At 43.4% G+C, this 21,355-nt stretch overlaps 1 protein-coding gene across 4 annotated transcripts in view; it reads left to right on the top strand.

The window, feature by feature from the left end:
• Window positions 1–13,548, top strand: part of PRDM1 (PR/SET domain 1) — a 23,665-nt gene extending 10,117 nt beyond the window's left edge. For 2 of the 4 annotated variants that reach the window (XM_023205924.3, XM_023205925.2), the window contains exons 4-7: window positions 2,964–3,216; window positions 8,447–9,555; window positions 10,000–10,128; window positions 10,535–13,548. In XM_023205924.3, coding sequence (XP_023061692.1) covers window positions 2,964–3,216; window positions 8,447–9,555; window positions 10,000–10,128; window positions 10,535–11,110 — 2,067 coding nt within the window. In that variant the 3' untranslated portion in view covers window positions 11,111–13,548. Of the gene's footprint in view, window positions 1–1,696; window positions 1,873–2,519; window positions 2,762–2,963; window positions 3,217–8,446; window positions 9,556–9,999; window positions 10,129–10,534 lie in introns of those variants that run through there. The other 2 variants (XM_023205928.2, XM_023205926.3) reach the window with 2 other exon arrangements.
• Window positions 13,549–21,355: the final 7,807 nt, after the last annotated feature.

Genomic DNA, 21,355 nt, shown 5'->3' with positions numbered 1-21,355 from the left:
TGGCCATGATGATCTCCATCTCTTGACCTCGTGATCCGCCCGCCTCGGCCTCCCATAGTGCTGGAATTACAGGCAAGAGCCACCACGCCCAGCCAGGAATGACACAAATGAATTACCTTAAAAGTAAATGCCATTAAGAAAGGAGAGCTGGAAGATGGGTTGAGGGGAATGGAGGACCACAGAACTAGTCCTATTTAAATACATGTGCACCGTAAACGATTCCATTTGACAATAGGTTAATTATCTTATAGCATAAGGAAAATGCTTAACAGTCATGCAAGATGATGAGCCTTCCTATAGAATCCAACCAAAAGATCTAGCCAGTACAATTTCCTTTGCTAGATTAGGGTTAGAAAGGCCCCCAGAGGTGAACTAATTAGATGGAATCCTTGGATAAAAGACTGGATTAGCAGTGAACAGAAAAAAGACAGATTGCTTTCCTTCTTCCCATAGATGTCTCGGGGATATTTCATTTCCTCAGAAGATAAAGATATGGTTATTTAAATTTAGTAAGCGTTTTTGTGTATACTTACATGAAATGTACATTATTTGAATTCTTTAAAAAGAAACAGCTGCATGATAACTAAAATTGCTATGCTTGCTTTAGCTGGTATTTTTGCCTAGAACAATTATTGTTCGGGCAAGAAGCTATTCCTAAGAAACAATATTCTTAATCCAGGAAGCTTTGCATTTTTAGAAATGTATCTTACTATTTCCCAAGCAAAAGAGGGTGGTTACAGATTCACTAAGAATCATGTGCTCGCAATTTTTATTTAATAATTATTCCTGCTTAAAATACATTACTCACCTGACTTATAATGGTGAAAGCATGAGTGCATTTTTGCCTTTATTGTCAATAAAGTCTTCTCAGAAGTGAGCCATAAAGGTGCATAGTTCTTGGAGTTAAAGGTCTGAATTAAGACGATTCAGCATAAGTCTCATTAATGTGTGATTATTTTGAGAAAAGGCAAGAAACACCTAAAAATCTCCCCTCACTGTCCAGTTCCCTGTTTCATTTAAAGATTCACTATAAGTAACTGAAAGGCTTTCCTTGGGAGGATTTATTTGAATCAGTCTTTCACATGCAAAGGATATTGTAGAACATCCCGGTTTTGCTGGCAGGAATATGAACGTCTGTTGTGAGGAAAGAAAAAGTTTCATGCAAATTACACAGCCAAAGAAGGGATGTTCAAGTTGAGAAACCAGTGACATTTCTTGTAACTGTACTATGAATCAGCACATTTTAATCTTCTAGATAATATATGGAAGTGCAGGAAGGTGGTAGGAAACGGTGTTCATTTTACGTATGCGTAATTGTATTTTATTGTGTGTGAGTGGCTTCACGGCATCGACATTGCTGTTTTTAAATGAGGATACAGTAAATTGCAGTCCGAGGAAGGCTAACTGGAATCAACATACCCGTAGCTTTAGAAAGCAGTTTCCGCCCCAGCGAAGAGTGCAAGAGCGATGGAACCCCATGTTCCTGGAAGTTTGCACATCAGAGTAAACAAACTTGAAAACCCCTCTTGATAGCAGAATTCACCCAGCCTTGTTCCATTTTCTCTTAACAAAACACACCGCAAAAGCTCTCACAAGCTGCTTTGATGAAGCCACATGTATTTCCCCCTTCACAATTTACAGGAAGTTACTCTTAAAAGAAAGTGATTCTGGTGTTTACCGCCTGTGTTAAAGGGACAGAGTTCCTTTTTATTTCTGATAACGTTTGAGCGAAATACAGAAACTACCTGTAGACTAGCACAGTCGGTACGTGAGTAAGGAAAAGCAATAACCTGCTGTCCGGTGAGCGCAAAATTCCTGCTACGAACAGTGCCTTACTACTGCTTGGAGACTGCAAGTCACAGATCACACTAGGTATTGACTGATTGTATATGTATAAGGGCATTTCTTAAAGTCTAAAGTAAAGGTAGTACCTCCTAAAAAGAGGGAGAGAGAAAAAACTCTGTGTGGAAGGATAAGAAGTGTGTTTATAGTTTCAGTAAGAGTGTACATTTTAATTTTTCTTCTTCCTCTGCCTCTTTGCCAAGTATCATGAGTGCATCTGTTAACCAGAAGTAGTATTACTTTAGGACAAACTTCGAATTCTTCATTCTGCGTTGCCTTTAAGGAACAACATACTTTCTTCCTGTTCTTTTTCCAAAAACACATGCCTATGGCTCTGTGTGTGGTGTTTTAGCCAGCCTCCTCCCAGATAAGGGGTTCCCTCTTCCCTCGTTTGAATTAAAAGGAAAGTGCAAGTCTGGACATGTTTATCAAGAGGAAAAGTGACTTCTCAGTAATAGACTGTGAGATTCTGGCTGCTGCCCCAGTATTCACTTTGTTATGGCAGGTGAAGTTCACCTTTGCCCCACCCAGTGTTTCCACAAAAAGGCAAGGTTCCAAGTATTCATATGAACAAGTGTTACTTTAGGACTTGGAGGGTTGGGGGTGGAGGATGTTTGCATAGTTGAAGCCTTGGGCGGGGGTGTAGGAAACGGCGAGTACAGAGGCCATAGAAAAAGCTGAGACTCAGTTTGACGTCGTCAGCCGGCTTGGTCTTCTACCCAGTGACTCAAAGCACTAAAAGTCAGCATAATCAGAACTGAAGTCAGTAGCATCGCCCATTTGCCATTCACTGCGATAGCAAAAGTAGTACTCTGTGGTGGGTTAATCGGTTTGAGGCAGCTCCTTAAATGAACATTTGTGTTTCATTTTTCTGTTATTTTCCCGAACATGAAAAGACGATAAAACTGAAATGGAAAAGGTAACTGACAAAGTGTGCCTTACCTGTTTCCGTCCTGATTTCTGCTGATTCAAGACTATTCTGGCTAAACTGATTTGATTCTTTTTCTAACTAGGCAGTAGGGGATCAGAAATCACACACGGTACTGGCTGTGTTTATTCTGAGAGGTGCTGGGGAGCTTTGGGGCTGACTTCCTTTTACATGCCTGTCTTCTCTTGGACAGATCTATTCCAGAGGGGAGCTTCACCACTTCATTGACGGCTTTAATGAAGAGAAAAGCAACTGGATGCGCTATGTGAATCCAGCACACTCTCCCCGGGAGCAAAACCTGGCTGCGTGTCAGAACGGGATGAACATCTACTTCTACACCATTAAGCCCATCCCTGCCAACCAGGAACTTCTTGTGTGGTATTGTCGGGACTTTGCAGAAAGGCTTCACTACCCTTATCCCGGAGAGCTGACAATGATGAATCTCAGTAAGTGGATTACAGAACAAAAAAAATTCAAAATGCCAGTAATGTCAGTTCTGCCCCTGTGAACTAATAACATGTTGTTTAATTACACTGCTTGGTCATGTGTTGGATGAAGTAGGTGGCTTAAGCTAGGGACTAGGAAGAGGAAAAACATTTTTTGAGTCCCTATTAACTATTATGAAACTTGATCATTTAAAAAAATATATATATATATATATATATGAAGAGCTACCTTGAGTTTTGAATTCAGAATGTTACAGGAAGAAATATATGTCCAATTCTAATTTATCCAAAAGCAGCTGGGAGAATCGCAGGGATTGGTCCAGACATGCTGCGTATGCAAGGTATAGCCATCATCTGTGGTAGTTTGTCAGGACTTAGACTGCATCAGAACATTTATAGAGGTACATTTGAATGTACAGTTAGGATCTGATGTGGAACATTGTAAGATCATTGCTAGAAAAACTTCGTCATAATTTTTCAGTATTATTCTAAGTGAATAACCGTAAAGATTTTATATCTTAGCTTCCTTCCTTACAGTAAAAAACTATCTGATCTCTTGATCAGTATTAAAGTAGCCACCTATCACCTTATCTTAACAAATTCTCAATTCCTGAGGTTTCTATGCTTTTATTTCTTTTATTGGGTTAAAATTGCTGTCATGACCTCTCTGCAGAGGGCTGCATCATTTTAGTCATTCTCAAGTGGTCTCTGTGAGCAATTGAAGAATTGCCATAAGATTCTAACCTCTGCTGTAACTATGGTTGTGTGTTGTTGGTTAGATCACTAAGTCTTATTAGCAGTTTTAAAAATTAGTTCCTTTTGGTTTAGAAGTTAAGACTAGATGCTGAAGTTTTTGTAACTTTTTGTTTTGATATCATTTCAAACTTAAGAAAACATTTTAAGAAAAGGACAAGGAATTTCCAGTTACCCTTTACCCAGGTTTACCAATTATTGATACACTGTCCGTTTGCTTTATCAGAAGGCGAAATTGTTTTAGTTCTCATTCTCACCTTTGAGACGTTTGGAATAAATATCAATGTTAACATAAATTGGAATTTTGACTTTGATTTTAGGACCAAGGAGCAAACCAAGTACTTACCCTAGTCATATATAATCCAGCTGTATGGTTATTTGGTATTCAGTCCACACTTCATTTGACTTGATCTCCCTTAAGATTGTGTTTGCAGTTTTCTGAAAATCTGGGGCTATAAAAGCACCAGGACCTCCCTCGTAGGATCCCGTTTTAAGACATGTGTTTGGGGTCCTTACACAACAGGTTATCCTTTAGCTTCAGGAAAAGAACTGGCTCCCAGTTCCCCAGTTCCAGCTTGATGGGTCTAATCAGGTACTGACCAAAAAGGTGGCAGTTCTTTTCCCTCATCTCCCTTCAGCACTCCCCGAGACTCTGGAGACTCTGTCATATCCCTGGGGCTGAACCTCCCAGGAGCCATTTGGTTGTTTTGGCATCTGTGTGTGCCAGGCCCAGTGCTGAGGACCTAGTAACAAAAGACAAATGCACAGGTACAGCAGCATTTTTGGGGAACTCATTTTCCAGCTGTGCATCTCAGGAGAAGCGCACAGCTCCCTCCTGGCTTTCTTAACATAGTGAGCCACTTCCTCTTAAGAGTCTCCTTACATTCTTTGAGTTTAATCATTCATGGATTCAGAGGAAAGTCTTTTGATTTTTGCTTTTCTTTAAACAGTTCATTTGAGGTTACCTACCCCAGTGACTTTGCACCAACCACCAAGAAACTTTTTTGCATGTTTCCCGCACCCTGTGCCAATCAAGGGAAGGGTTTAAAGGCCTGGCGTTTTTATTCCTCAAGGAAAGACTTTGCACAGTATTTTAAGGTTCAAGTGCTTCTACTTGGTGTTCAGAAGCAGCTCTCATATATACTGTGAAATGACACCTTTTATTTATCCCTTTCTATTTATGCAGTATGTCCCCTTTTATTTTGGCAGAATTTTTTCTAAATGGTGGTTTAGCATTTTCAAGCACATTTCATTGTCCAATATTCACAGTACAGAATGAGAGTTAACAATAACCAGTCACATTAAAACAAGATTCCTGCTGCCAATTGTGAAACCAGTTGTTTTAGGCGTGGCAACTGATGATTGAGACTGTGATCAGGAAAATTTCCACTATTTCATCAGGCCTAATAGGTAGATTGTGTCTCCAAATGAATTGTGTTGGTTTCCGTGCCTAAAGCACAGTAGAAGTGGTGCAAGAATCTTCGTGAGGGCTTAAATGGCAGTGATGGTTCAGGTGGTAGAGTTTGGAGAAGAAGGGATTTGCAACAAACCAAAGGAAAGAAAAGTAAGTAGCCAGAAATCACAAACGCATTTTTCTAAAAACAAAGGAAAAGGAATAAAAGAACTAATAAGTTTGAAACCCCTACCCCTCCCAAATTGGGGGGGGGGTGTATTTTTTTTCTGTCTATCTAACTAACCCATCTAGAAAACAGTTGACCAAATTATAGACTTCTAAATGTTCATCTGCTTTCTCAGTTTCAGTTGAAAAGAGACTTTGTTTTGCCTACTGCAGAACTTCTAGGTTCTTTCTTATAGTCTTGGGGTTCTTATTATAGATCGAAAATGTGAGTCGGCATAATTAAGCCATTCGGAGTCTTCAGAAGCAGTTCACTCTTGAAATGACTCCGTCCGCCTACAGCCATTTAAGATTTCAGAACAAAAACAGATCTTGATTTTCTTTTTCATGTTAACTCAAGCTGCTGCTGAGTGGGAGAGTCAGAAATGACACCAGCTCCACTGATTACTCAGCTGCTGAAGGATGATTTTTTAAAATGCACCTTTACTGTATATGGACTTCCTAATTTCCACCTGTAGAGCATCTTAGGGAGGCTAACATGTCACTCTGGATGTTCTTTTAGAATAAGATGCGATCTTTTTTTCCGAAGGCATTAGAGATAGCAAACATTTATTGTGAGTTTACTATATACTGGGCACTGGGCTAAGCATTTTGCATAGGAAGTTTAAAATTCTGACTTTTTTGTTGGCCCAATCGTAAGTTTCATATCAGTTCAATATTCAAATTATAGTAAGGTGCTTAAGAAGAACGCCTGGCTAAATGTGAGGGGCAGTGCCACAAATGGACTGAAACTTGATGCTTATTGCAAATTTATGCTTATTATTTGTTAAATTATAGAACCAAGGGAGTATGAAAGCCACTGGAAAAAACATGAAACTTAGATCCACCTAAAAATGCCTCAAAGTCATGAGGATAAAGTTTTTTGTATTTTCATTTTATTCGAGTGGCATCGTTTTTAAAAATCATTATGAATTTGACCCTATATAGATGTTTCCAAATCATTCTTTTTCACCTTCATAAAACTCCTTCCTGTGGCTGTGAGATGCCTTGCCTATCAGTTTTCAAGCTTAGTTGTCTTTCTTATCCTTTACCATTTTAGCTTTAAAAAACAAAAGTGACAATTAGAACTTCCTGCCTGCTGGGCCTCATTGAAAGACCGATATTGGCCTGATAAGGAGATATTTATTTTGGTTTAGTGGCTTCAGAAATCCCTCTCCCTCAACAAGCTTTCCATCACGGCCCCCCATCAGCATCTTCCCTGATAGCAGAGTTCTCTGTGTTTATTCTGGGGCTTCAGGCTCGCCCAGGAGGAACTGATAACAGCTGGCAGGAGATAACATTCTCTAAGGGGCTCTCAAATTGGAATCCCTCGAGCCAGTCAGCCTAGAGAATACATTTGAAGGGTTCAGTTCTGGAGTTTCACAGAGTTCATTTCTAGACCTATCAGATAGCAAGCCTGGAGTTCTTTCTCAACTAATCAAGCAGGGACATTTTTTAGACGATGAAGGATATTTGCACAAAGGCTTCAGCGCAATCCCTCAGACTTGCTGCCTCTGAAGGCATCTCCACACATCGACAGCGGCCGATGGCTTTAGTGCATTCCTAAGGCAGGTGTCCTGACTTGAGTGACTGCCCTCCAATAATCAGAGCTCAAACTAAACATCATATGTTTTACTTTTGGTTTCCAGGCAAGGCTGAGCACGGAATTTTCAGTTTTCCCTGCTCAGATGGGTGTTTTCCTGAAGGCATCGTTTATTGTGTGGCGAGGACACAAGGCTGGCTGTGGCAGGGAAGGTCTAGAACTGTCCTCATTGCTGCTGTTCCTAAGTAGTATCTTTACCAAGTAATAACGTGCCATCTTTGGGAATAAGTGCCTTCCTCTTAGCCTGTTCTGTTTTCTTGGGTGCGCTAAGTAATTGAACTGGCTCAGGAAGTACCTATTGTGGTTTGGCAGAGGTGACTGTCACGCCTTGTGACTCCAGGGGCCAGCACTGCTGGAATCCTGGCTAGACCAGACCGAGCTTTGGTGAAATGCTGTCTGCACATTGCCAGGAAGGGTGGCATTCACTTCGCTAAGCTCCTTGGCATAGGCAGTTTGAACAGGGCTTTATCAAATTCTTATTCAACAAGAGTAGAGGTGAAAATTGATGACTGTGTATTACTTGAAATGAGTCTTAATCTTTCACATTTAGTTCTCAGGGTGTGCTGATTTCCTTTAGGTAAACCATGAACATCAGAAAGACTTTTATTAACCTATGACAGGGTCCCCACCCCAGTATTTTTCCACTCCATTAAAATGGAAGCTATCTTTTTTTTTTTTTTTTTTTGAGACAGAGTTTCTCACTCTTGTTGCCCAGTCTAGAGTGCAATGGCACGATCTTGGCTCACCACAACCTCCGCCTCCCGGGTTCAAGCGATTCTTCTGCCTCGGCCTCCCAAGTAGCTGGGATTACAGGCATGCACCACCACGCCTGGCTGATTTTGTATTTTTAGTAGAGATGAGGTTTCTCCATGTTTCTCCAGGTGATCGGCCTGCCTCAGCCTCCCAAAGTGCTGGGATTACAGGCCTGAGCCACTGCATCTGGCATAGGCTATTTTACTCCAGCTTAAACATCAATTTTCTATCATAAGGTCTGTACTAATGAAAACAGAATTACCCAAGGCTGCTGTTTGTTCTGTCCGTGCTGCCATTGTCCCCATTTTGCTGAGGAGGAAATGGAACTGCACTTTTGAGTGAGTGGCCCAGAGCCCTCTAGAATGAGAGCGCGTTGGAAGCCAGCTATGTGGCGATTGTGTCCCTAGCTGGTACTCAGGTTTTCTCAAGAAGGAGGAGCAAGTTTGGCCATTTTGTTTCAGTTCTCTCTAGCCCGCTGTGTAATCGCCCTGTTTTCTTTACTTCAGCACAAACACAGAGCAATCTAAAGCAGCCCAGCACTGAGAAAAATGAACTCTGCCCAAAGAATGTCCCAAAGAGAGAGCACAGCGTCAAAGAAATCCTAAAACTGGACTCCAACCCCTCCAAAGGAAAGGACCTCTACCGTTCGAACATTTCACCCCTCCCGTCAGAAAAGGACGTCGATGACTTTAGAAGACATGGGAGCCCCGAAATGCCCTTCTACCCTCGGGTCGTTTACCCTATCCGGGCCCCTCTGCCGGAAGACTTTTTGAAAGCTTCCCTGGCCTACGGGATGGAGAGACCCACGTACATCACTCGCTCCCCCATTCCGTCCTCCACCACTCCAAGCCCCTCTGCAAGAAGCAGCCCGGACCAAAGCCTCAAGAGCTCTAGCCCTCACAGCAGCCCCGGAAATACGGTGTCCCCTGTGGGCCCCGGCTCTCAAGAGCACCGGGACTCCTACGCTTACTTGAACGCGCCCTACAGCACGGAAGGTTTGGGCTCTTACCCTGGCTACGCACCCCTGCCCCACCTCCCGCCAGCTTTCATCCCCTCCTACAACGCTCACTACCCCAAGTTCCTCCTGCCCCCCTATGGCATGAATTGTAATGGCCTGAGCGCTGTGAGCAGCATGAATGGCATCAACAACTTCGGCCTCTTCCCGAGGCTGTGCCCTGTCTACAGCAATCTCCTCGGTGGGGGCAGCCTGCCCCACCCCATGCTCAACCCCACTTCTCTCCCAAGCTCGCTACCTTCAGATGGAGCCCGGAGGTTGCTCCAGCCGGAGCATCCCAGGGAGGTGCTTGTCCCGGCGCCCCACAGTGCCTTCTCCCTTACCGGGGCCGCCGCCAGCATGAAGGACAAGGCCTGTAGCCCCACAAGCGGGTCTCCCACGGCGGGAACAGCCGCCACGGCAGAACATGTGGTGCAGCCCAAAGCTACCTCAGCAGCTATGGCAGCCCCCAGCAGCGATGAAGCCATGAATCTCATTAAAAACAAAAGAAACATGACCGGCTACAAGACCCTTCCCTACCCGCTGAAGAAGCAGAACGGCAAGATCAAGTACGAATGCAACGTTTGCGCCAAGACTTTCGGCCAGCTCTCCAATCTGAAGGTAGGCCTTGAGAGAGAGCAGCCCCGAGGGGCTGTGAGTGCATGCTTGTGTTTGTGTTTAGCTTGCTTTCCACGGGGCATCCATTGCATTTGCAGTAGTATGAGCCCCAGGTTGGGAATAGTGGGTGTGGATTCTACCTGGCTTTTGCCACTTCCAGCTCTTTGACTTTGGACAAGTGACTTCCGTTCTCCTGATTTTCTTCTGAATAACAAAAACATTAGGGGTTTGGACTAGAGGATTAGGTGAAACCCTGCTAGCCTGTGATTTTTGTGCTTTTAGTTTAAGAAAAGCACCATTCTGAAAGCATGAAGATTTTTTCTTTTTGAGACTGTCTTGATGCTTTTCTTAAGATACTTGCATCCTCAACACTTGAGTCTTTGAGCAGAAATGTTAGGTCTCAGGGCCAGCTTGAGAGCAGAGCTAACACATGTGGCTTCTTCCCAGGTCCACCTGAGAGTGCACAGTGGAGAACGGCCTTTCAAATGTCAGACTTGCAACAAGGGCTTTACTCAGCTCGCCCACCTACAGAAACACTACCTGGTACACACGGGAGAAAAGCCACATGAATGCCAGGTGCGCAGTGTTTTCTGGGTAGACCTTCTGACCTTTGTAGAAAATGTCTGTGAGTCACCCTCCCATGTCCTATATAGCCCGTAGTTAAAGCCAACACCAGATTCTGCCTTGTCCCGGGCTGATGGCACTATGGGCCTCCCCAGTGCTCTGTATCTGCTGATGACCTGAGATGACACAGCCAGCTTCCAGTGGGTGGGAAAATGGTAGGGGAAATAAACAGCCACTCGTGTGCCGTGTGCCCACGTCCCCCTGTTTGCTTAATACCACAGTGGAGGTGCCACAAGGAGGCTTCTCACCTCCCAGGTTGCTGGGCGTTGGCCTGTAAGCCTGCCCCTCCAACTGGCAACTCTTAATCTTCTGGCCTTCCTGTCTCCCTTCCCCGCTGTCTCTCTCCCCTACACTGTAGGTCTGCCACAAACGATTTAGCAGCACCAGCAATCTCAAGACCCACCTGCGACTCCATTCTGGAGAGAAACCGTACCAATGCAAGGTGTGCCCTGCCAAGTTCACCCAGTTTGTGCACCTGAAACTGCACAAGCGTTTGCACACTCGGGAGCGGCCCCACAAGTGCTCCCGGTGCCACAAGAACTACATCCATCTCTGTAGCCTCAAGGTTCACCTGAAAGGGAACTGTGCTGCGGCCCCGGCGCCCGGGCTGCCCTTGGAAGATCTGACCCGAATCAATGAAGAAATCGAGAAGTTTGACATCAGCGACAATGCTGACCGGCTCGAGGACGTGGAGGATGACATTAGTGTGATCTCTGTAGTGGAGAAGGAAATTCTGGCCGTGGTCAGAAAAGAGAAAGAAGAAAGTGGCCTGAAAGCGTCTTTGCAAAGAAACATGGGGAATGGACTCCTCTCCTCAGGGTGCAGCCTTTATGAGTCATCAGATCTACCCCTCATGAAGTTGCCTCCCAGCAACCCACTACCTCTGGTACCTGTAAAGGTCAAACAAGAAACAGTCGAACCAATGGATCCTTAAGATCTTCAGAAAACACTTGTTTTGTTTCTTAAGTTATGACTTGGTGAGTCAGGGTGCCTATAGGAAGTTGCTTGTACATAATTCCAGCTCTGCAAAGCTCTCAACAGCAAATGGTTTCCCCTCACCCCTGGAATTAAAGAAGGAACTCCAAAGTTACTGAAATCTCAGGGCATGAACAAGGCAAAGGCCATATATATATATATACACACACACACACACATATTATGTATACTTATTTACACCTGTGTCTATATATTTGCCCCTGTGTATTTTGAATATTTGTGTGGATACATTTGCATAGCCTTCCATTACTAAGACTATTGCCTAGTCATAATTATTTTTTCAATGATAATACTTCATAATTTATTACACAGTTTATCATTCAGAAAGCAATAATTAAAAAAGTTTACAATGACTGGAAAGATTCCTTGTAATTTGAGTATAAATGTATTTTTGTCTTGTGGCCATTCTTTGTAGATAATTTCTGCACATCTGTGTAAGTACCTAAGATTTAGTTAAACAAATATATGACTTCAGTCAACCTCTCTCTCTAATAATGGTTTGAAAATGAGGTTTGGGTAATTAATTGCCGACGTTAGACAGTTGATGTGTTCATTCCTGGGATCCTATCATTGGAACAGCATTGTCCATAACTTGAGGGTATGTGTGAAGAATTACCCAAGAATAACTTAAGTAGAAGAAACAAGAAAGGGAATCTTGTATATTTTTGTTGATAGTTCATGTTTTTCCCCCAGCCACAATTTTACCAGAAGGGTGACAGGAAGGCTTTACCAACCTGTCTCTCTCTCCAAAAGAGCAGAATCCTCCCACTGCCCTGCCCACCCCCCGAGTCCTATGGCCGTTCAGAGCAGCCATATGACTTTTACATCCATTGTATCATCAGAAAATGTGAAAAAGACAAATAGCCATGTTTTAAAACCACTGCGAAATTTTCCCCAAAGCATAGGTGGCTTTGTATGTGTGAGGTTTGGGGCTTGAGTCTGGGTGGTGTTCTGTTGCTGGTTTTTGTTGCTTTTTTTTTTTTTTTTTTAATGTCAAAATTGCACAAACATGGTGCTCTACCAGGAAGGATTTGAGGTAGATAGGCTCAGGCCACATTTTAAAAACAAACACACAAACAACAAAAAACGGGTATTCTAGTCATCTTGGGGTAAAAGCGGGTAATGAACATTCCTATCCCCAACACATCAATTGTATTTTTTTCTGTAAAACTCAGATTTTCCTCAGTATTTGTGTTTTTACATTTTATGGTTAATTTAATGGAAGATGAAAGGGCATTGCAAAGTTGTTCAACAACAGTTACCTCATTGAGTGTGTCCAGTAGTGCAGGAAATGATGTCTTATCTAATGATTTGCTTCTCTAGAGGAGAAACCAAGTAAATGTGCTCCAGCAAGATAGACTTTGTGTCATTCTATCTTTTATTCTGCTAAGCCCAAAGATTACATGTTGGTGTTCAAAGTGTAGCAAAAAATGATGTATATTTATAAATCTATTTATACCACTATATCATATGTATATATATTTATAACCACTTAAATTGTGAGCCAAGCCATGTAAAAGATCTACTTTTTCTAAGGGCAAAAAAAAGAAAAATCGTTTCTGAGACTTTGCTTAATAGTTGGTGGCCTCACAATCACATCGGTATGCTTGGGCACCCCTTGCCTACTGTAAGAGACCCTAAAACCTTGGTGCAGTGGTGGGGGCCACAAAACAACCAGGGAGGAAGAGATACATCATTTTTTAGTATTAAGGACCATCTAAGACGGCTCTTTTTTTTTTTTTGCCACGTTATGATTATGTGGTCACACCCAAGTCACAGAAATAAAAAACTGACTTTACCACTGTAACTTTTCTTTTTCCCTCCTTACTAAATACTGATACATCACTCTTCAATCTATTTTATAATTGTATTTGACATTTTGTTCACATCAACTAATGTTCACCTGCAGAAGAGAACAAATTTCGAATCATCCAGGGAAACCCAAGAGCCTTACTGGTCTTCTGTAACTAGCAAGACTGACAGTTTTTTTTATGTATCAGTGTTTGATTAAACACAGTCCTTAATTGAAGGTAAACCAAAGGATCACATTGACATTAGACCAAACACTTTTGATTCCCAACTACTCATTTGTTCTTTGTCTCCTTTTGTGCTTTCCCGTAGTCAGAATTTTTATAAAGACTTCCTGCTTCTCTCACCATCCATCCTTCTTTTTTCTGCCTCTTACATGTGAATGTTGAGCCCACAATCAATGGTGGTTTTGTTTTTTTCCTCTACTCAAAGTTAAAACTGACCAAAGTTTGGCTTTTTACTTTGCTAGAACAACAAACTCTCTTATGTTTACATACTGGTTTACAATGTTATTTATGTGCAAATTGTCAAAATGTAAATTAAATATAAATGTTCATGCTTTACCAATCTTTGTCCAGTGTCTTGAGTGAAGGGTCAGTGAGCAACATCTGCATACTGTACAGATGGCACCAGACCTAATTTTGAATACAATACAATTTGCCTCTCCCTTGCACCCACCCCGGTTCTGCTTCAGCGGCACCCTCTGGGATGCCCTGATCTCCCCCAGCACCTTCCCGGAGTATATTTGTGCACGGTCCGACAGCATCGATCTGTCTCTCATAACTAAGATTTTTCTTCATGAACTAGAAAGATGTTCCCTAAAGGAGGCATTTCAAGCATCAGCCAGTAAGTGGGAGACGATTTGTTTGCTTTGTGAACTTTTACATTTTATTTTGTCAATGGACATGGAGTGGTGAGGAGATAAGGAAGACTTGGATCACTTCCAGAAAGGCCCTGCTAGCTCGTGCCAGTCTGTGTGCGTGTGTGGAGACTCAGCCCACTTGGGGGTGTGGGGCCCTGGGAAGCTGGGTCGGGGAACACTGCCCATTGGTGACAGCAGCTTCAGTAGCTTCCTCTGGGCAGGCCATGGGGAGTGCCCTATGGCCCATGTTTACTCCTTCACATGTAAGATATGTAAGTACATTTGCTATTTGCCACTTGTCCTTTTTTTTTTTTTTTTTTTTTTGAGACAAGGTTTTGCTCTGCCACCCAGGCTGGAGTGCAGGGGAATGATGATGTCTCACTACAGCCTTTATCTCCCAGGCTCAAGCCATCCTCCCACCTCATCCTCCGAGTAACTGGGACTACAGATGTGTGCCCCCAGGCCCAGCTAATTTGGTTTGTTTTTGGCAGAGAGAGTCTCACTACGTTGCCCAGGTTGGTCTCCAACTCCTGGACTTAAGCAATCCTCCTGCTTCGGCCTCCCAAAGTGCTGGTATTACATGCATGAGCCACCGCGCCTGGCCTACTTGTGCATTTAAAACAAGTTTCCAGAAAGCTACTTTCCCAGAATCTGAGCATTGTGAGTGTGAGAGCCAGGGATCTCGGTGGTACGGCCATGTGGCCCCGTGTGATGGGAACAAGTCTGCGTGCTTATTCATGCTCAGAAACTAACCTGTCTCCAGAGAAAAGGCTCACATAAATTCGAGTCTCATTTGATAGATGTAAGTAGGATGCTTCTAGAAAAGTGATACTGCATTCAGTGAAAAGAAAATCTAAAAGCCCTTTGCAAGTGGTTTTCATGCTTCCCATTTCATCTATTAGCAAATTTATGGTTTTATGCACATGCCGACTTCATGTTAAGAAAATAATGCTTGTGCTTACATTTGGACACTCAAAACTGCCTGATGTTTTGTTTTTAATGTTTCTTCTTTAAATTCACTTAAACATCTGTGCCAAGAATTTGAAATGCTGCCAACATGTAACTGTGGAGTTAAGAAAACCAGAACCCTATTGTCATAAACGTGCCAAATGGTGCTGGTTATACTCCTAAATTCTACAGAACCATTGTGGTAATAATTTTTCAAAACAAAGCCCAATAAGATCCTGAGTGTAACAGCTAACTACCATAAATCATAGTTCTTTACTTGGCAAATCATTTCTTTTTTTCTTGAGCGTTACATATCTTGGGAACACTTGTGGACTTAGCTGTTTAATGAAACATTACATAAAAAGATAATATTCACTAATGAGCCCAAGTGCACCCAGCCAAAGTCCATACTGTTGAATCAAGACTTCATCCAGCTGTTTGCAAGACAAAGTAAGACTGAAGAAGTCACCTTTTTCTGAGTTTACCTTTAACAAAATAAAAACTCTGCGCAGAAATGATGCATTTAATTCCCTACCATAAGGCAATATACAGAATATACAGCACCATGGGAGTCTACAGGCACATTTCTAGATATTTTTTCCTTGGGGGAAATGAAATCAATTCAGGACCCATAAGTTGGTATAAACGAGCTCATTCCTCTGTGTGTGTGTGTGTGTGAGAGACAGAGAGAGATGCCTTCTCTAAAAGGAGATAATGAGAAAAGGTCAGAACAGAGGAATGAAAGTAATTAGAGGCACATGGCAGAGAATTTCCAATGCAAAACCAGGCCTCCAGGATAATCCGGTCTAGAAAGGAAGGCTCTACCACAGAAGGCAGCAGCTGAAAGAATTGATGAACAGAAGAGTTAAATAGAATGTGATCCTTGAACCAGTCCAGAAGGCATTTCTATTTCCTTTCAGAGATCATGGAGTTCTTTGTCCATAACATGTCATTTCATTTGCAGCTTCTGGCCAGAAGAAATCCGATCATTATGAGCAGTGGCCACCAAATCTACTTCTGAGTATGTAGTGGCTACAAGAAATGTTTCAGAATCAGTGGATAAGCTTCCCTAACATCATTTTTCAAGCTTCAAGTCCTCAGAACCCAAGTTCATTTGCTCAAAGTGCTGCTGACAGCTGCTCCTTAAATAAGTGAAAAGTGATTTTAATCTCAATACATTCTTAATCGTGTAATTCAGGCAAAAATGCAGCAAGATTCCAAAAAGTTATTTTTAACTGAATTTATGCAAATAGTCACTCTCCCTTTCCCAGTTTTACAGCATACTATAAACTAACAAACCCTCTCCTAGTTTGCTCTCCCTTCCAGGTTTGGCAAGTAATGAACCAGGGTTGGCTGTGTGCACTTTTCCTTCTCTCTGAATTTTCAATAGGTTTCATGCAGCATAAACATGAACGTAGTCATCTTGTGGTTTCCCCTACCCCCATCATAAAAGAAAGGAGAAGTGACAGATGAATAGCAATGGCTAATTTGGTAAGAAATTCTTCAATATGTTAATAAAGGGAGTTCTTACGGAATTGTGGCCAAGTTCTCCAACTTCAGGTGTCTTAAAGATTCACCTGTGGGTGATGGCAACCAGCTCTTCCCCATTGTGGGTGAGGAACAGAGCAAAGGAAATGAAATTAAAGCGTTGCAGAGGGGACTTTGGTTTAAGTCACCTAGATGAACACCTACATTTAGGGTTTGTAACACAATGGATTCCTTCCCATGGGAGGGAGCAGTCCCCATCCTTGCAGGGCTTAGAGAGGAATCAGTGTGTTTGAAAGCACAGGATGAACAAGATGCTGTGGCAAGCTTTTCCTACGTCTTTAATGTTTCATGTTCTTTAATGTTCCTGAGGCCTCCTTGGAAATGCTATGTATTTAGGCAGATCTGGAGAGCCCATCTGATTCTGAGGAAGAGTCTATGATATCATGAAATGAATTATGCTGTATATTCTGTGAAATATTTTAAGAGATATTCAATGTTTGAATTCCCAGGGCTTCTGGAAGGGTCTGAAATTGAAAATGAGGCATGGTGCCACTGTCACCTGCATCACGTGTGGCACTCTGTAAAAAAAACCTCCGGGCTAGCAGCCTTTCAGCACAGGTATCACTTAAGAAGAGAAGGGATCATCTCTGCCTTCTCTCCTCTCACCAGCACTACTTCCCTCGAGTACTGTTTCCCATCCACAGGCAAAGGAAATGAGACACACCCCAGTCCCCTTCCACATGACCCGATCTTGCCTCTCCAGTTTTTAGTACAAGCAACCTGATAGTGATTTGCTGTGACATCAGCCAACTGTGGATCATTAATGGGGTCACTTACTCTTTCTTCCATGGCTCTCAGGGCCAGCGTTTAAAAATATACCCAAGGTGGCGGCCGGGGGCGGTGGCTCAAGCCTGTAATCCCAGCACTTTGGGAGGCCGAGACGGGCGGATCACGAGGTCAGGAGATCGAGACCATCCTGGCTAACACGGTGAAACCCCATCTCTACTAAAAAATACAAAAAACTAGCCGGGCGAGGTGGCGGGCGCCTGTAGTCCCAGCTACTTGGGAGGCTGAGGCAGGAGAATGGCATAAACCCAGGAGGCGGAGCTTGCAGTGAGCTGAGATCCCGCCACTGCACTCCAGCCTGGGCCAAGAGCGAGACTCCGTCTCAAAAAAAAAAAAAAAAATATATATATATATATATACGCAAGGTGGGAACTGAGTTGATGAGCTCCTACCCTCAGGGGAAAAGCAGCGTATCAGGAGTTTAGGGAGCTTGGTTCTAGTCCTGATTCAGCCCCTGGTTAAACGTGTGCTCTCAAGAAAGTCCTGGAAGCTCGCTGGGCCACAGTTTCCTGGTCCTTAAAAGGAAGGAGTCATTCCTGGGTTGTCTTCCTGTTCTTTGAAAGATGCTCTTACATCTCCTAACATGCTCAGATTCCACTGTTTTCTCTTATTTCCTTTTGATTTGTTTTCCTTGGAACTCCAGTTGTTGCTATAGGCAGATATTTGTAATTTAGAGAGCAGATGTCGGAGAAAATGAAAACGAGGGGCAAGTCTGCATGGAAACAACTATTGTGGCTTCTTTTGGCAAAAGTGAGTGGGCTTGCAAAGGTCCTGCTAATTTGTAAGGACCATGAACTTTCCCCAGGAATTAATATGCTCATCTGAAAGGAATCAAGATTCTTTTAATGGACATAATGGCTTATGCTTAAATCGAACTTCTGCTTAAGTACCATGAATTCTAGGATGTTTGGTGGGTTTTTGTTTTTTTTCTTCGTCTTCTTTCTCTTTTACTTTTTTTCCTTAAGCAAAGGCCTACGTGTAAGATGACGAGAAAGATTTAAGCCCGCTGCCACAAAAAGGAAAGGGGGACAAAAATACGGGCAGCTAAAGAAAAGAATGAGGACCCAGTCAAGAGACCCTAAGAAGACGTTGAAAGGAAACGTTTCAGTTAGCAAAGCAATCAAGGCCCCGATACTGTTTTAACGGCTCAAAGTTTAAAAAAGGGAATAAAGAAAAATTAAAGTGAGAGAGGGAGGAGAGAGGGAAAGGTTAAGCCAAGACAGAAACTGTGAGCAGATAGATGTGAAAGGGGCTGAAAATAAGTGAAAAGTGAAAAATTGCTTTATGAATAAACCGTTAAAAAATAGTGAGTGAAAAAGCAATTGTGCTTCCAGTTATTACTGAATCACAAGCTCGTGGAAGCCAGCGGCTGACCCCAGCAGCAACGCCACACTAACCTACATGGCAGCAGTTGGTGCACTGCAGTTCCTGTGGGCGGACACCATTTTCTACTTGAGTGTTCAGTTTCATTGTGATTACCTTCCATCACTGTCGCATGTGGGCCATTTTACCGCCTTGAACATAAAAAAAAAACCTGACTTGGTCATCTCTCTAGCCTGCTGACACTCCAAAGCAGGTGATATCCTCCAGAGGACACACATAGACAAAGGGGTAAGGGCAAGGGGAAGGTAAGCAAGCCTGAGAGAAGGAGAAGCCTCTGCCTGCCCCTGCTTTTTCCTGAAAATGACAATGCGATTTCATACTCAGTGCCCCTGGTCATTCTTGGAGGTGCGTTCCCACAAGGACGTGGACGAGTCTCTTCTGTGCTGACAGTCAACTGATCACCCTTCTTAGGAACACATCTGGGCTCAGGCTTAGCAAATGAGATGCCAACCATAGCAAGCCTCCCTCCACCCCTTGGCATACTTGGGGAATCATGGGGAGCCCTAGGAAGTGGACCGGTTCCACCAGTGTGACCGCCCTCCTCCTCCAGGAAGAGGCTCAAGAGTGGAAGTGGCAGACACCTGCCATAAGAGAGGTCAGTCCTCATGAAGAATGTCTGGTACCAAATGGCACACACTGTTTCCGAAGCTGCAGGCTTGCTCTGCTTCTCATTGCAAGTGCAAAACCCACTTTTATATTAGAACTGCCCCCACACAGCTAGCTTTTGGTTATATGCTTCAGCGGAAAGGAGGTGGGAAATGGGTGGCCACAGATTCCAAAGTAATTCTTGTGGGAGTACTTCCTGGGCACTTTATTGGTAAGCGTTCACCCTCCCTGAGCACATTCTCATCTCGGTGACTGACGCGGGGAGGCAGGTGGTCCTCCAGCGTTCTAAGGTTAGGGAAGCTAGGCCAGGGCAACATTTGACCTAGATGACCCAGAAAGCAGTTAACTCATGCACACAGCTGGATGCATAATCAAAGAATGAGGTCCGATTTTGATGAACCTGTTTCATTTTTAATAACCAGGGTAAGACTGTAGTTCTGTACATCTGGCCAAGGGGGCTGAGGTTTTCCTCAAAGGGCCATGCAGATCTTGGTATCTTTTTTTTTTTGAGATGGAATCTCGCTCTGTCACCAGGCTGGAATGCAGTGGCGTGATCTCGGCTCACTGCAACCTCTGCCTCCCGGGTTCAAGTGATTCTCTTGCCTCAACCTCCCGAGTGGCTGGGACTACAGGCGCCCACCACCACCTCCAGCTAATTTTTGTATTTTTAGTAAAGACGGGGTTTCACCATGTTGGCCAGTATGGTCTCGAGCTCTTGATCTAGTGATCCGCCTGCCTCGGCCTCCCAAAGTGCTGGGATTACAGGCCTGAGCCACTGTGCCCAGCCAGATCTTGGTATCTTTTCTTGCTGTTGCTACAAGAGGTCCCTGGCCTCGTGCTGATGGGAAGGTTTAAGGCAATGTGTTTCCCTCCTTGAGACTGTTCATAAAGGAGGTAGACAAGGTTGGCCTTTGAGTATCTCCATCCCAGAAATAAGAAAATTCAGGTATGGAAAGTCAAGGAATATGCCCAAGATACCTGACAAGTCCATGCTGGAACTGGAAACTGAATCCCAGCTTCCTGGCTCTGGGCAGATTAGACAATGCTCCTATTGCTGAGCTGGGCAGGGGCCAAGTGAGCCACTGGCATTGTTTGTGTGTAGGGCAGGCTTGCCAAAGCAGCAGAGTCTTACAGCATTACATGACTGTCTTCTGCCTTGTCAGGAGCTTGACTCTTAACTAGTTCTGCAGACATTTCACTAAGGAAGGAGGAGATAAGGAGTCTTGGAGAATCATGGCTTACTATGGCCTACCATTACTCTGAATCCATCTCACTTCTAACTCCACAAAGCCGTTCCTGTCTCTGAAGCTGAGTTCATTCCAGATACCCACTTCACTGAAAGGTTTCCATCCCTCTGGGGGTGGCCAGTTCCCCTGTGAAGTGCCAGAGTAAGGTGACATTTCCGGTGCTTTAGCAGAAAGGTGGGTGTCAGGCGTCAGCAGTTCTCCAGCAGCCTTAGGCCAACAGTGTTCCAAAGAGGAAACTGAGGCACAGAGCTAACCCCACCCCATCAGAGTGTTCCTGAGAGACCTGGCAACTGCACCTAAAGAGCGCCACGATCCTCAGGTAGGGGGCATTGCACAACTGCAAAAAATTCACATGCTATTTTGGATAAACCGGCTTTAAAGTTCATTCCACTCTAGAGACATGGAGGGTTGTGTTTTCTACAAAGGAGAGGAAATGTATTAATGGACATATTTTCTGCTTCAAGTGCACACACACAAAAAAAACTGTGTTGTTTCTGAGCTTAAGGAGGTATGTTCTTTGTTTTAAATATTGCCCATGCATAGTTAACCAGTGTACCTGGAGGCAGAGATGAAAACTGAGAAAGAACAGTCAGGTCTATCTTTGTGTTCCAAGACAATGTAATCCCACAAGGCACAATTCCTCTAAGAATTATCTGAAAACTTTCAGTATGCCCACCTGTTATACAGCTTTTGCAACCACCAGAAACCCTAGAAGATTTATAGTCGGATTGCTTCAAATTGGTCGTTTTTGTCTCCTCAAGTTTTGACCTACACGTGGATTCCAGACTGAAAATTACATTATCCAAAGCAAACCATTCAGCCCATCTTAGATAGATTACAGCTGCTTCAACCCTTCCTCCAAATGGAGGGTAATAACATAATATATTATAGCTCATCTATAGCCTGAAGAATTATGTGCTCTTAAAAGGATTGGCTGAAAAGAAAGAAAAGGAAGGAAGACAGGAATCTTCTAAAACTAACTATATAACTTAGA

The sequence above is a fragment of the Piliocolobus tephrosceles genome, chromosome 5 (genome assembly GCF_002776525.5).
Source record: "Piliocolobus tephrosceles isolate RC106 chromosome 5, ASM277652v3, whole genome shotgun sequence".
Taxonomy (NCBI): Eukaryota; Metazoa; Chordata; class Mammalia; order Primates; family Cercopithecidae; genus Piliocolobus; species Piliocolobus tephrosceles.
Note: the sequence above shows the minus strand (reverse complement) of the source record. Positions and strands in the feature narration are given on the sequence as shown.